At 44.9% G+C, this 14146-nt stretch overlaps 1 protein-coding gene across 2 annotated transcripts in view; it reads right to left on the bottom strand.

The window, feature by feature from the left end:
- The window catches only part of LOC138246151 (cytosolic phospholipase A2 gamma-like), a 643618-nt gene that overhangs the window by 378683 nt on the left and 250789 nt on the right, over nucleotides 1–14146 (bottom strand). For both annotated transcript variants that reach the window (XM_069200429.1, XM_069200431.1), the window contains exons 9-10: nucleotides 3848–3925; nucleotides 2153–2254 (exon numbers count right to left, since the gene is read on the bottom strand). In XM_069200429.1, the coding sequence (XP_069056530.1) occupies nucleotides 2153–2254; nucleotides 3848–3925 (180 nt within the window). The remainder of the gene's footprint in view (nucleotides 1–2152; nucleotides 2255–3847; nucleotides 3926–14146) is intronic.

Genomic DNA, 14146 nt, shown 5'->3' with positions numbered 1-14146 from the left:
TGCTTCTCGACCTGCTAGAGGATTGTGACATATTTTACTGCACAGTCTAATTTGTAATTTTTCAATCATGCCTGTGAAAATAGAAAAGGTTTTTAATACTTTTCACCTTGTACGTCTTTTGCAGAAAATGTTTTTTAATAGCAGAGTTCTCTAGACCCCTATCCACTCATACCAGCTGTGGAGTTCCACAGGATTTTATCAGCCAATATGCTAATGACACTGATGTGCATTCTGTGTGTGTAGAAATGATTGTGTGCAGTCTGGTGACTGTTAGTTTGTCTTTTGTGTTGTTAATGTAAGTTGGTATAACTATGCTGCACAGTCTTTTTTTTGTTTTTTGTTGTCATAGTCCTATGTCGCACCATTCTAATCCCCAATAGACTGAAGGTAAACAGTTGATGGCTGATTAAGATGAGTGCCAGATCTTTGGAGCGGTTCTATGTTAAATGTTTCAGTACTTCAATTCTGTTCTGGATTATTTTAATTAGGCCTGGGCATAAGTCTAATTAGGCGTTTTTATCTGTTTAGTTGTCACACACATACTTGTCCATTGGCTGGATCAGCCTTGAGAATGAAACATCAGTGGTGAAGGTTTTGCTAACACAAAGCCAACAAGCTAATTGGTCGACTTGTTGACACCTGTCAAACCATTGTGGGCTGGGTGCCACTTGCCCTGGGCAGGTGAGGAGATTTTTCTGCTGACTGGCAACTCTGGCCTGTAGGTACCTGGCTTTTCAGGAGAAAGCCATGGATTCACCAGCCTTCTACAGGGGATTACAGGAGCTGTTCAGTCTGCAGGATCTCCAAACTCTTCCCAATCCAGCACCACCCCGGCCTGGGTAGGGAAGGTGGCCCTGCTCATTGTCTGAAGCCCAGGGCTGTGGGGACCGGGCCTCTGAGGTGAAAGTAGTGGCTTCATCTACCTCTCACAGGGGATTACAAAAGCTGTTCAGCCTGCAGGAGCTCCAACCTCCTCCCTTGTCCTGCACAATCCTGCCTAAGGATCTAGCCAGTGGATGGGCCTTAACTTGTGTCAAGTCTCAACTCCAAGTATGTTCAAAGTGTTAATGATCAATGAGTCCTACAATGCGCACTAATTCTGGCAGCTAGCTGCTTTCTTTCTCAAAGCACAAGTCACATGGCTCTTTTGTAATGGTTGCCCACCTGCAGGTGCAGGAGAGGCAGTAGACAAACAGCACTGCTTGTATAACTGCCTATGCAGCAGGACATCTTGCCACCCTGTCAGGCTTTCTCTTGGGGAGTAGTCCTCCATGACTCATTGAGCTGTTCCAGGTGCTCCGCCTGGACCTTTCACTTCACAACTGTAGTGCGCAAGTAGGCAAGCAGCTCCCAAAGCAGCACAGGTAGGCAACTCTGCTGCTGGCTCTTCCAGGCAGGAAAACACAAATTTCTGGAATGGTGGTTAGCTGCTCTACCACTGTGAACACCTAACACTGGGTTTAAAGCCTGATGCTCATCCCCAAATACAATACTGGTGGGATCAATACCCATAGGTACCATGCTGTTCTCTCATGATAATGACATGGACATCTTCTAGGTTGTGGGCATGCTGATAAGCAAAGAAACACACAACGATCAGTAGTAGATAGCACCGGGAGTCTGTCTGGATGAAGGCCACAGGGAATGCAAACACCATCCTAATACCACTACTCTGTCACCAGAACATTTTACCTCTAGCAACAGTACGTTTATTATTTCTTACAAACATAACATGGAGAATGACTCTAGACGGGGTCTGAAAGGTCTGGGTGGAGCATAGACCTTCAATGCCCCCCAAAAGATTCCTAATGATTTTCATCACCGTGTGTGGGGGTACTCAAGGAAGAAGCTTCGGAGTAATGTAAGTGACGTTGATAAATGCAATGAACACGGTAAACTGCGTTTAAGAGGCACATAAAAGTAGACGTGATAAAACGAGCATTGTAAGAGGCAAAATAGTCAACAAAAACAACAGAAGTACTAGAAGTAGAAAATAGTGAGACAGCAATTTGTGAAAAATGCACTAAATTAAAAGCAATACATGCAAAGAGCATCACTAAAAAGAAGCAAATCTGTGGAATTGCTTAGACAATATGTGACAATTAAACAAGAGTCAATATGGGCAACATGCTAAAAAATCCAATCCTCTTGCCTGGAGTGGTGTTCAGTATATCTTGTAAAGTTGAGTTAAGTTCGTCTCCTTCTAAATAAAGGATGCTATTCAGCTTTGCAAGCAATGGATCCAAAGCCGTACCTGGAAATTAATTGCATATACTCGTTTAGGTCCGATTGTTCTCTAAAACAATTATTTTGCACTCTGAAGACAATATGTTGCATAAAATCACCGACATTATTATAGATTTTGGGAAGGACCACTGGTGTCAGTTGAGGTGGATAAATGGAGCTGTGCCCCATATGAATTCTTCCTGCCCCTTGTTCCCCGTGTGCTGTATCATCGTGTCCATTAATAAATGGAATCCTTTTAATTGGACAGTGCTGGCTACTGGAAAGGACTAAATGGACCCAGACAGACCATATTGTTGGTGTGACCACCTAAATCCGGGCCTCAATTGAATTGTTCACTGTGCTGCGCTGTTGTGTGCTAGCCGCATGTTGCTTCCCATCTAAAGTAATGACTTGGTTTTATGTGGATTAAAAGGGTGGAGAGTATAATGCCCAGATAGTTTCTACATGTTCTTAAAACAAAGCTGAAACCAAAGAGAGAGAGAGATGGGCAGAGAGAATTGATATGAACTGGGTGCACTCCTCAGAGCTGCATGGTTAGGATTTCCAGCCCCATGGAACAAGGATGAAGGCATCAATACGAACTAGAAATCGAATTGGAATGTAATCCATACACAATCCACTGAGCAATACCACACAGGAAGGGGCATATTTACAGGCCCCTTGCGCCGCTGATGCGTCGCTTTCTATATGGGAACAAGTGACGCACTGGCGGTGCAAAGGGCATGTAAATAAGCCCCGAAGTGTTTAGGGTAACCATCAGTCCCTCAAGATTAGTTCAGGGACACAGTGGAACACTAAACCCTCTTTAGGTATTGAATAAAACACTAATAATAACAGTAAGAAACAGGAGATGTACTTTCATGTTTTTGGGGGCTTTTTTTGGTTGAGAACACGAATCCAAGATTGATTGGCGAGAACAATACGTGTCAGTGTCCTATGAGTATTTTTGACCGCACTGTAGGATAAGGCCAGACAAGCAACTGCTTTCTTTGCTCTTGAAGAAGTCAAGGAAGGCTGTCCAGCACGGGTTTCACTTGAAGATTTGTGTTCCTTTTAGAATCTGAAACTTCCATGCTAATAATCAGAATTTGGACTTCCTGTGAGTCCAGTAACTCCAGATTCTCTTCCTATCGGAATTTACGGACCAATATTAATCTAGGCCTTAAAGAGGAAAGAATTACATCACATCGTGGCAATATGAATATGCCTGTCTAAATTTTCTTGGATCGTTTTAAACTGCCTTATGAATTCATACATCTTTATGGACTATTAAAATTGGGCAATGTAAAGTACGTTGAACTATTTACACATTATAAATTAATTTTGTAATGGATCAACCGTTGAGTGATGTCACAACAAGTCTTAAAACTCCAGCAGAGAATTTCAAACAAAAGAACATTCCAAAAGGTCAGTTGTTGGTGATTATTAGCGATGTACCACTGGATAAAGAGAACTATAATTTTTCTCTACCATTGGTGCTCAGAAAGAACAAGGCTGAGCTGTCAAAGGTTAATCCCATCAGCTTTTTTGTATAACTGTGGGTCTTAACTCTTGTTCATCACTAGCTAAAAATTAAAGAAAATTAGTACAAGAAACATACCATCTGGAAGTAGTGACATGTCTGCCAATGGAGCCGCTATATTTCCATTTGGATCTATTATCACCAGGGCAAAAGCACCTTTAATAAAATAAACATATTATTTATATAGTAAGCTGAAAGGAATGAATAAAGTTGTCACAAACAATTTAAACTTCAATGTAATCTTTATTACAAGAAAAAGGAGGAAAAATATTGTTTTAATAAAGAGAATTAAAGATCAGGATAGAAACGGAAAAGGAAAGTAGGACGACATTAAAAAAAGATGCAGAAGGACATTGAAGAAAATATGTGGGTGCAACATAAGGAATTACTGCCTCGGACTTTCAGGATTTTTCTTTACACCACAACTACAGCAGCTGTTGTTAGCATTTGCCTGGCTTTAACAGGGCAGTTACATCGCTGAGATTCCAGTCATGTTGTAGGAAAGGTAACTCTCAAACTTGTATTCATTTCAAAGGTATGGTTTATAAGAATTCTGTCAAAGAAACAAGTAACAGACTAAGGGAGTCATTCCGACCCCGGTGGGCGGTGGGCCCTGTCCGCCGGGCAGAAATCGCCCAAACACCGCCCGCGGTCAGATGACCGCGGGGGGCATTCCGACTTTCCCGCTGGGCCGGCGGGCGATCTGCAAAAGATCGCCCGCCGGCCCAGCGGGAAAGCCCCAGCAAAGATGAAGCTGTCTCCGAATGGAGCCGGCGGATTTGCTGAGGTGCGACGGGTGCAGTGGCACCCGTCGCGATTTTCAGTGTCTGCCAAGCAGACACTGAAAATCTTGCTGGGGCCCTGTTAGGGGGCCCCTGCACTGCCCATGCCAGTGGCATGGGCAATGCAGGGGCCCCCAGGGGCCCCACGACACCCATTCCCGCCAGCCAGGAACAGGCTGGCGGGAAGGGGGTCGGAATCCCCATGCAGCGCCGCCATGGAGGATTCCTTTGGCCAGGGGAAAACCGGCGGGAAACCGCTGGTTTCCCTTTTCTGACCGCGGCTTTACCGCCGCGGTCAGAATTGGCCAGGAAGCACCGCCAGCCTGTTGGCGGTGCTTCCGTGGTCGTTGGCCCTGGCGGTCAATGACCGCCAGGGTCAGAATGACCCCCTAAGTGGAGCTTTCTTTAAGTGATCCACTAACTCATGCTGGCACCGGAGCAATGTATGTAGAGCTGCCCAATTCATTGACATTGTAGTAAATGATAACTTTACTGCATTCCCTGGTTTAATATATGGAACAAAATACAATAAACGGACAATGGACCGTATAACAAAATGCATTTTGTAGTACTTCATGTAGTATGACACAGGTACTACAAAAGCTATTGACAATGTTATCTGCGGAGCCCTCCGCCTCTCTTATTTATAATGTAGACATTCGCACACGCAGGTGCACGTTTCCTTAGTAATGTAGAAGGAACAAAGGTGATTGGTTGGAAAATGAAAAATACGTACTCCTAAAGGAGTTTAGGGAAAAGTAAAAAGAGTTTTTAGGATGAAAATGGTAACAAAAACTGGTGTAATTGAACTTCAGCGTTGGCGTAAGTAATCCACCACACATGGCTACACAGAGGTACAGTCACACTCTCCCAGAGAAAACAACTGCAGCATGAAAATAAATAGAAGCTGATATATGCATACAGTAGTGTGTGTATATATATATATATATATATATATATATATATATATATATATATATATATAAAACCCAGTGGCGATTGCCACTAGGTAATTATAGTTAGAGCCAAGTTTCCATAGAAAGACGTTGTTTTTGTTTTGCTAATAACTTTAGCACAGCTTGATGAATCTTCACGAAATCTGCCAAGAAAATACAACGCTCACTTGAGCTACTGTCTGGAAAGTTTTGGGGTGATCCGTCCAGGGGGTCCAAGAAAAAGGGGGGGTGCAAAACACTTTTTCTGGATTCATTTTTCCATAGGAAAAATTGAACAGCGATAGCGCCAAAACTAGTGGATGGAATAACATCAAATTTTGCAGAAAGGTACGTTCTGGTCCAGAAAGTGACCATTTTTTGTTTTGGTGTAAATCTGTTCAGTAGTTTTTGAGAAATTAAGGGGAAAACAAATTTGTATACATAGGGATGTGAAGGATTTGCAACGACTCCCAATATCTTGCTGAGATCTGAATGGCTGTCAACACTTTAACCAGGAAGTGTTGTCAGACATGATGGGACTCAGCAGCCAAGTCCCAGAAATAAATGTTAAAAAAAGAAAAGGGGCCAGGGTGCATTTACCCTGACCCCTTAGTGGTGGTGGTGGGAGACCCCTCCCCATGCAAGGCTAAAAAGCACTTTTAATTTTTTTTTATGCAAGTCACGGCGGATCCCCTGAAAATAAAAAAACAAAAAACAAAGCGTGGGCTCCCGCGCATCATCTTCCTTAAGCTTCTGGGTGGGCCAAGTCCCAGGGGCATTCTTTTATTGTAGTGTCAGGGAGCCACCTGGCTCCCCTGCAGCCTCAGGGACCGTCAGCTCCCTGGGGTGAAGCTGTAATTATGTGCAAGGGAGCCACACACCCCGTGCCCCGGGGTTCACCACCACCACAGGGCTAAATCAACTATTGGCATGGGGGAGGCCCAATGGCCTCCCCCACAGCCCTGGGGACCGCCACTTCCCCAAGGCCTTAATCAATTAACACGCGGGGACCCACCTGGCTGCCCCGGGGATCGCCACCTCCCCAGGGCTTCCTGTATTAAATAGGGGAGTGCCCACCCACACCACCCAGCCCTGTGGCCTGCCATCGATCGCCCTGTGGATTTCTTAATATTAGGTGCAGCCTCAGTGACCTTTATGTCACAGGGTGCCCTCCCCTGGGGCATAGCTGTTTGCTTTTATTTGGTGGGAGCTGACCACTCTCACCAAGCAAAAGCAAACAAATCTGCTTTCTGAAAGCAGGATCTGTGAAACAGGTCCTGCTGTCAGGAAGCAGAGTTTTCATCTCTGTTCCCTACACACAGATATGCATGCAGGGAACAGAGATAATAACATTACTCCATGAACCACAGAGCTTCTACTTAAAGCAACTCTGTGGTTCCTGGAGCAATACTGACCCCTGCAGGAGGCGGGAGCCAGCTGGGACCATGAGGAGGGCCGTGAGGCTTCCCCTCGTGGTCCCAGATAACCTGAAAGAGCTCAAAATAAGAAAAAAGGGACAAAACAGAGGGCAAAGAAGGAGCAAAAAGGCACAAATAGAGAGCAAAAAAGGAGCATAAAGGCAAAAACAGAGGGCAAAGAAGGAGCATAGAGGCCCCAAACAAAAATTAAAAAACTGGTGGAGATGGATAAACAGAAAACAGGAAACAAGAAAGGGAGAAATAGAGGGAAGACGATGCAGGGTTGGGTGATTATAGGGGGTTGGTTGCAGACCAGGCTGTGCTTACAACCCCTGCTGTGCAGGGCCAAAGGCTGTGAGTGGTGAGGAGTAGGTTGGTCATACGGGGTTGGCCCAAGAGCCTGGCTGCAGGCCAGGCCCTGCGACCAATACCCGCCATGCCATGCCGAAGGTCGTGCATAGTGGGGTTTAGATTACCATATATGCCTTTACGTTAAAAAAACTTTGAAATTCAGTGAAACAAACAAAGGTTACAGGGACGTTATAGTTAGGTGCTGAATTTACTCGCACAAACCCATAGAAATTCAGCAGTTATAGTTTCCAAACCTAACTATAACGTACGCCCCTGTTGCACTGCTTATGACCTCACATATTACACCACTCATGACATGGTCAGTGACATCACTTTTGACCTTGTTTCTCAAGATAGTTGGCCCTGGGGGATGGGGTAACGGGGCCTATTTAGGTGTGTGGAAGGATACTCCACACCGTCTTCCCTTCTCTAAATCATTTAGTTGCAGATGGGGACCCCAGACCTAAAATAGCTGCATGCCGCCTTCCCTTATTGTTGCAATTTGCCCCTAGAGGATGGTGTCTCAGGGACCTCCACAAGGCTCAGAGGTGGGCCATGAGATCGCTCCCGAAAGATAATCTTTTGCCTGTCACTCAGGCCCTAGCCCACACTTGTGTGGGGTTTCAAGAGTAGTGAGGGAGGCCAAGAATTTTTTTTCTGCTGTGGATTTGCAGATCCTCCACAGATCTGCTAAATAATTAATTAAACACAACATTTTTGGCCCCTGGGGTGGGTTCTCTGGGACCCCTCCTCCACCAGGCTTAGGATGTCATGGTATCTCTACCCTACCCCTTATGTTTTAATTTTACATATTTGTCAGGACTCGGGACTGAATCCCGAGTCCAAAGCATCATGAGATCTGTCGAGCCCATGGATCGTCCACAGTGTGAAATACATAAGGTTTTCAAGATTTAGTTGCTCAAAAGCTACTGAACAGATTTACACCAAATCAGAAGGAGCTCGCTTTCTGGACCATGATCTACTTTTCTGCCAAATTTGGGGTAAATCTGTTTAGCAGTTTTTGCAGTATGGCTGTTAAATTTTCCTCTAGAAAAATGAATGTGAAAACATGTTTTGAGACCCCTCTCTTTCTCGGCTCTCACTTGACAGATCACCCTGAAGCTTTCCAGGAAGGAGCTGTAGGAGGCTGGTCTGGTTTGTAGTGGGTACCTTGGATACTTACACCTTATACCAGGTCCAGTTATCCCTTATTAGTGAAATGTAGTAGTGTTCTAGCAGCTCAGGCTGATAGAGGTAGCTGTAGCAGAGCAGCTTAGGCTGAACTAGGAGACATGCAAAGCTCCTGCCATACCACTTATAGTTACACAGTACTTATACACAAGTAAAGACAATACTCAGTGTTACCAAAAATAAAGGTAGTTTATTTGGGTGACACAAAGCCAAAAATATCTTAGAGGCAATACTCCTTCTGGAGGTAAGTATTATATACAATATATACACTAGACACCAATATAAGGTAAGTAATTAGACATAGGATAGTGCAAACAATAGGAAATGCTATACAATGCAATGGGAGAAAATAGGTCTAGGGGCAACATAAACCATATACTAAGAAAGTGGAATGCGAATCATGAATTCCCCCTAGACCAGTGTAGTGTGTAGAGAATCGCTGGGAGAATAAGAATACCGTAAAGCTAAGTAAATTACCCCACCCCAGAGCCCAGGAAAGTAGGAGTAAAGTACTGTAAGTTTCCTTAGAACACACTACACCTCATGATTAGAGTTATTGCAAGAACAAAGCAAGACTGCAAACAACAAATGGTGGATTCCTGGACCTGAAGACCTGCAAAGGAAGGAGACTAAGTCCAGAAGTAAGAAGACGTTCTAGGAAGGACAGGAGCTCCTGCCAACCCAGAAGAGGGTGCAAAAGAAGAGTCCCAGGTTGGATGAAGACTGCAGAAATGCACCCAAGGAAGATGTCAGCGGGTTCCTGCATGATGCAATGGATGTCCCACGAAGAGGTGTTGGATGCAGGCGAGTTTTGGTGCTAGATTCATCCACCATGTCTTGGTTCTGGCAAATTCTGCCAATGGGTCCACCACCTGTGTTCCAAGGAGCATGCTTGTTGCCAGGAGAGGAGTCCAAGAGAACTGGTCGTCGACTTAGAAGGTGCCTGCTTGAGCAGGGAAGTGACTCTATCACTCCACAGGAGATTTCTTCAGTCCTTCTTGTGCAGGGTGAAGACAGGGAGTCCACAGAGCATGCACACCGTGGAAACTTTTGCAGTTGTTGGCTGTGGCTGAAGTTGCAAAGGAAAAGTAGCCCTTCTATTTGCTTTGTTGCTGTTACAGCAGTTCCTGGAGCAGTCTACGGTCGATCCGAAGTCAGAGGATGAAGTAGTAGTTGCAGAAGATTCCTGACGGAAACTTGCAAGCAGAATCTGAAGAGAAACCCACACGAGAGACCCTAAATAGCTCGGAGAGGGGATTGGCTACCTTATCAGGTATGGACCTATCAGGAGGGGTCTCTGACGTCACCTGCTGGCACTGGACACTCAGAGGCCTCCAGAGTGTCCCCACACCTTGGAAAACAAGATGGCTGAAGTCTGGGACACACTGGCAGAGCTCTGGGCACCACCCTTGGGGCGGTGATGGACAGAGGAGAGGTCACTCCCCTTTCCTTTGTCCAGTTTTGTGTCATAGCAGGGACTGTGGGTCCCTGAACCAGTGTAGACTGGCTTGTGCAATGAGGGCACCATCTGTGCCCTTCAAAGCATTTCCACAGGCTGGGGGAGGCTACCCCTCCCCAGCCTGTTACACCTATTTCCAAAGGGAGAGGGTGTAACACCCTCCTCCCAAAGGAAATGCTTTGTTCTGCATTCCTGGGACTAAGCTGCTCAGACCCCAGAAGGGCAGAAACGAAACCTGTCCGTGAGGTGCATTGCAAGCCTCAGAGAGCTGGTTTGGCAGTACTAGGATTCATGGTGGAGCCCCCAGGATGCATGGAATTGGCTCCCCAATACCAGATTTAGAATGGGGGGGCAATTCCATGATCTTAGACACCTTACATGTCCATATTCGGAGTTACCATTGTGAAGCTACATATAGGTATTGACCTATATGTAGTTCACACGTGTAATGGCGTCCCTACACTTACAAAGGTCCGGGAATTGTCCCAGAACTATGTGGGGGCACCTTTGCTAGTGCAAGGGTGTCCTCACACTTAATAACTTTGCACCTAACCTTCATTAAATGAAGGTTAGACATATAGGTGAGTTATAAGTTACTTAAGTGCAGTGAAAATTGCTGTGAAATAGTGTGTGCACTATTTCACGCAGGCTGCAGTGGCAGTCCTGTGAAAGGGTTTCTCTGAGCTCCTTATGTGTGGCATAGAAATGCTGCAGCCCACAAGGATCACCTGGAACCAAAATGCCCTGGGTACCTTGGTACCATATACTAGGGACTTATAAGGGGGGTTCAGTGTGTCAATTGAAATTGGTAAATGAAGTCACTTGCCTATAGTGACAAATTTAAAAGCAGAGAAAACATCAGAACTGAGGTTCTGGTTAGCAGATCCTCAGTGACACAGTTAAGCACTACTTACAACACACACATTAGGCCACAAACTATGAGCACTGGGGTCCTGGCTAGCAGGATCTCAGTGAAACAGGCAGAAACATACTGACAAATGGGGTTTTCACTATGAGCACTGGGGTTCTGGCTAGCAGTATCCCAGTGACACAGTAAAAACACACTGACACACTCTCACAAACAGGCCAAAAGTGGGGGTAACCATGCTAACAAGACGGTACTTTCTCACCTCCCCCCCCCCCAAACGAAGGACAATAAGGCTACCTTGGCCAGTTGAGACTTTATTGTCCAAGTGGTGATAAGTGGAGAGTAGATCTGCAATAGAGTGGTTACTCCCTTTATCATCCACTGTATGGTTACTTTCCTGTGGGGATGTAAACCACCCTGTTTGGAGATCTTTACCTAACCAACAGTGTGAGTGTAAATTCTCAGAGTTCCTATTAGTATGTTTTAATGTTGGGCAGTGGGATTGGTCCACTGGGCCTATGTCAAATGCAGGAAATGCTAGGCAGGGATGCTGTCTCAACAAAGCCATAGATGGGCAAAACAAATGTCAATATGGCTGTAAGAGAGAATAGGGTTGCTGTTTCTCTTGAGGTAGGGCAGGACAGGGCTGCTGTCCTATAAGCTCCACACTAGGACAGGGCTGCTGTCCTAAGTGGTTAGAGGCAGTGCAGGGCTGTTGCACTAAAGTTTCTCTTGGAGGGCTGGAGGGATGCTCCATATTTACTAAAATGGTGCAGTTTTGTACATCTGGATTAGTAGTTCCACAGAGAGGTACTTTTACCTCTGGGAGTCCAGCTGTGGTAGCTGATGGCTCCTTTGGTACAGGTTCCACCCCAGGAGAGGTTTCTCCCACCACAGGAATGGTATCCTTAGTGGAAGGGTGGGGAAGGGATACTTTGATACCCTTTTTACCTGTTGGTGGAGAGGGATCCTGAGATTTCAGTCCTTTTTCTCTCCTTTGCTTTTCATTTCAGCTGAAATGAGAGGAAGGAATTCCTCAGGGATACCCAGCATGGATGCAGGTGTCCTAAACTCTACCTCAGCCCACCATGAGGCCTCTAGGTCATTCCCTACAAGACAATCTACAGGTAAGCTAGGTGATACTACCACTTGCTTTGGGCCAGTAACTCTACCCCAACTAAGTTGAACTACAGCTAAGGGGAGAGACTGAGTGGAGTTATTGACATCAGTAACTTGGTACTTCTGTCCAAGGAGGTGTTATGCAGGTGACACCAGGTTTTCAGTCACCAAAGTGATACTGGCACCTGTGTCCCTGTAGGTCTGGTCTCAACACCATTTATTAAGATTGACTGCCTGTACTTATCCATGTTAAGGGGACAATCAGCAAAGGTGGCAAGGCCAATGCCACCAGGTGTGACAGAAACTGTCGTGGGACTGTCTAACCCAGTTTTTATTATGGTCCCAAAAGTGAACACAACTACACCTTTAGTTTGACTATTGCCAGTAGTCTCACCACTATTACCACTACTGCTAGGAGAACTAGAGTTTGATTTATTAGTGGTAGTAGGCTCAGTGGCTTTACCTGGGCAGGACTTATCCCCTGGCCAATGGCCTTTACCTCTGCACACATAGCACCAAGGCTTTTTCTGATTGTGTGAAGAGTGGGAAGAAAATGAAGACGTTTTATCCCCACCCCCAGAGGAGTGTTTTGGACCTGAAGAAGGATCTTTATGTTTACTTTTATCCCCATGCTTGTCCTGAGATTTTTCACCATCTTTCTTTTTCCTGTCTTTGTCATCCCCTGTATGAGTTTTTCTGCTTTCCCTTGTTCTGACCCATTTGTATACCTACTTTCCAAATTCTTGGGGAGAGGTTAGATCTGAGTCCACAAGATACTGATGCAACAAATCAGACACACAATTTTTCATTATATGCTCTCTCAGAATTAAGTTATATAGGGTTTCATAGTCAGTCACCTTACTGCCATTTAACCAACCTTCTAGGGCCTTCACTGAACAGTCCACAAAATCTGTCCAATCATGTGATGACTCCTTTCTGGTCTTTCTGAACTTTATCCTGTATTATTCAGTGGTGAAGCCCAGACCATCTAAGAGTGTATTTGTGAGTATATGATAGTTATCTGCATCATCCTCCCTGACAATAAGGAGTCTGTCTCTCCCCTTGCCAGTGAAAGATAGCCACATGATAGCAGCCCATTGAAGTTGAGGGACCCTCCGAACTTTACAGGCCCTCTTAAGTGCAGCAAACCACTTGTATATGTTGTCTCCATCCTTGTAAGGAGGGACAACCTCATGCAGATTTCTTGAATCAATTGAGGGTTCCCTAACATTAGAATTCCTGAAACTGCTACTGCCACCATGAGGAACTAACCCCAACCCCTGCCTTTCCTTATCCACAGCCAGAGATTCCCTATCTAAAGCCAACTGTTGCTGCTGTAGTCTCATTCTAGCCTCTTCTAACCTCTGACTGATACTGACCAGTGCTAAGTCCCTGTTCATCCTTCAGAAGAAGATTTAAGAGGAACTCCTTATTGGGGTTCTCACCAATCCCTAAACTTCTTTCAGTACAGAGACCCCTCAAACTTTTAAAGTTAAGATTCTCATAGGTTGTTTTCACAATTCTAGGGGTAGCTTCTACAGAAGATATATTGAAAGAGAAAAAGTTAAGGAAAGTGAGTAAAAGGTTAGTAGGCTAACAGATCTAACTTTTTAGAGAAAAAAGAAAAACTTTTCAGAAACTTTGTAAAACTTTTACAAAGTTTAAATAACTTTTTAGAAAGATAGAAATTACTTCTAAGCATAGATTATGTACAGTATAGTTCTAAGAATTGGAGCAAGCTTTTCTTGTGAAAAGCACTAGAAACTAAGTGGTAAAGCAATTGCAAGTACTTATCCCACCGCTGCACCACCAATGTAGGAGGCTGGCATATAGGTGACTTATAAGTTACTTAAGTGCGGTGAAAATGGCTGTGAAATAGTGTGTGCACTATTTCACGGAGGCTGCAGTGGCAGTCCTGTGAAAGGGTTTGTCTGAGCTCCTTATGGGTGGCAAATGAAATGCTGCAGCCCATAAGAATCTCCTGGAACCCCAATGCCCTGGGTACCTTGGTACCATATACCAGGGACTTATAAGGGGGGTCTAGTGTACCAATTGAAATTGGTAAATGAAGTCACTAGCCTATAGTGACAAATTTAAAAGCAGAGAGAGCATAAGCACTGAGGTTCTGGTTAGCAGAGCCTCAGTAACACAGTTAAGCACTACTGACAACACACACACACATTAAGCCACAAACTATGAGCACTGGGGTTCTGGCTAGCAGGATCTCAGTGAGACAGGCAGAATCATACTGACA

Source organism: Pleurodeles waltl, chromosome 7 (genome assembly GCF_031143425.1).
Source record: "Pleurodeles waltl isolate 20211129_DDA chromosome 7, aPleWal1.hap1.20221129, whole genome shotgun sequence".
Taxonomy (NCBI): domain Eukaryota; kingdom Metazoa; phylum Chordata; class Amphibia; order Caudata; family Salamandridae; genus Pleurodeles; species Pleurodeles waltl.
Note: the sequence above shows the minus strand (reverse complement) of the source record. Positions and strands in the feature narration are given on the sequence as shown.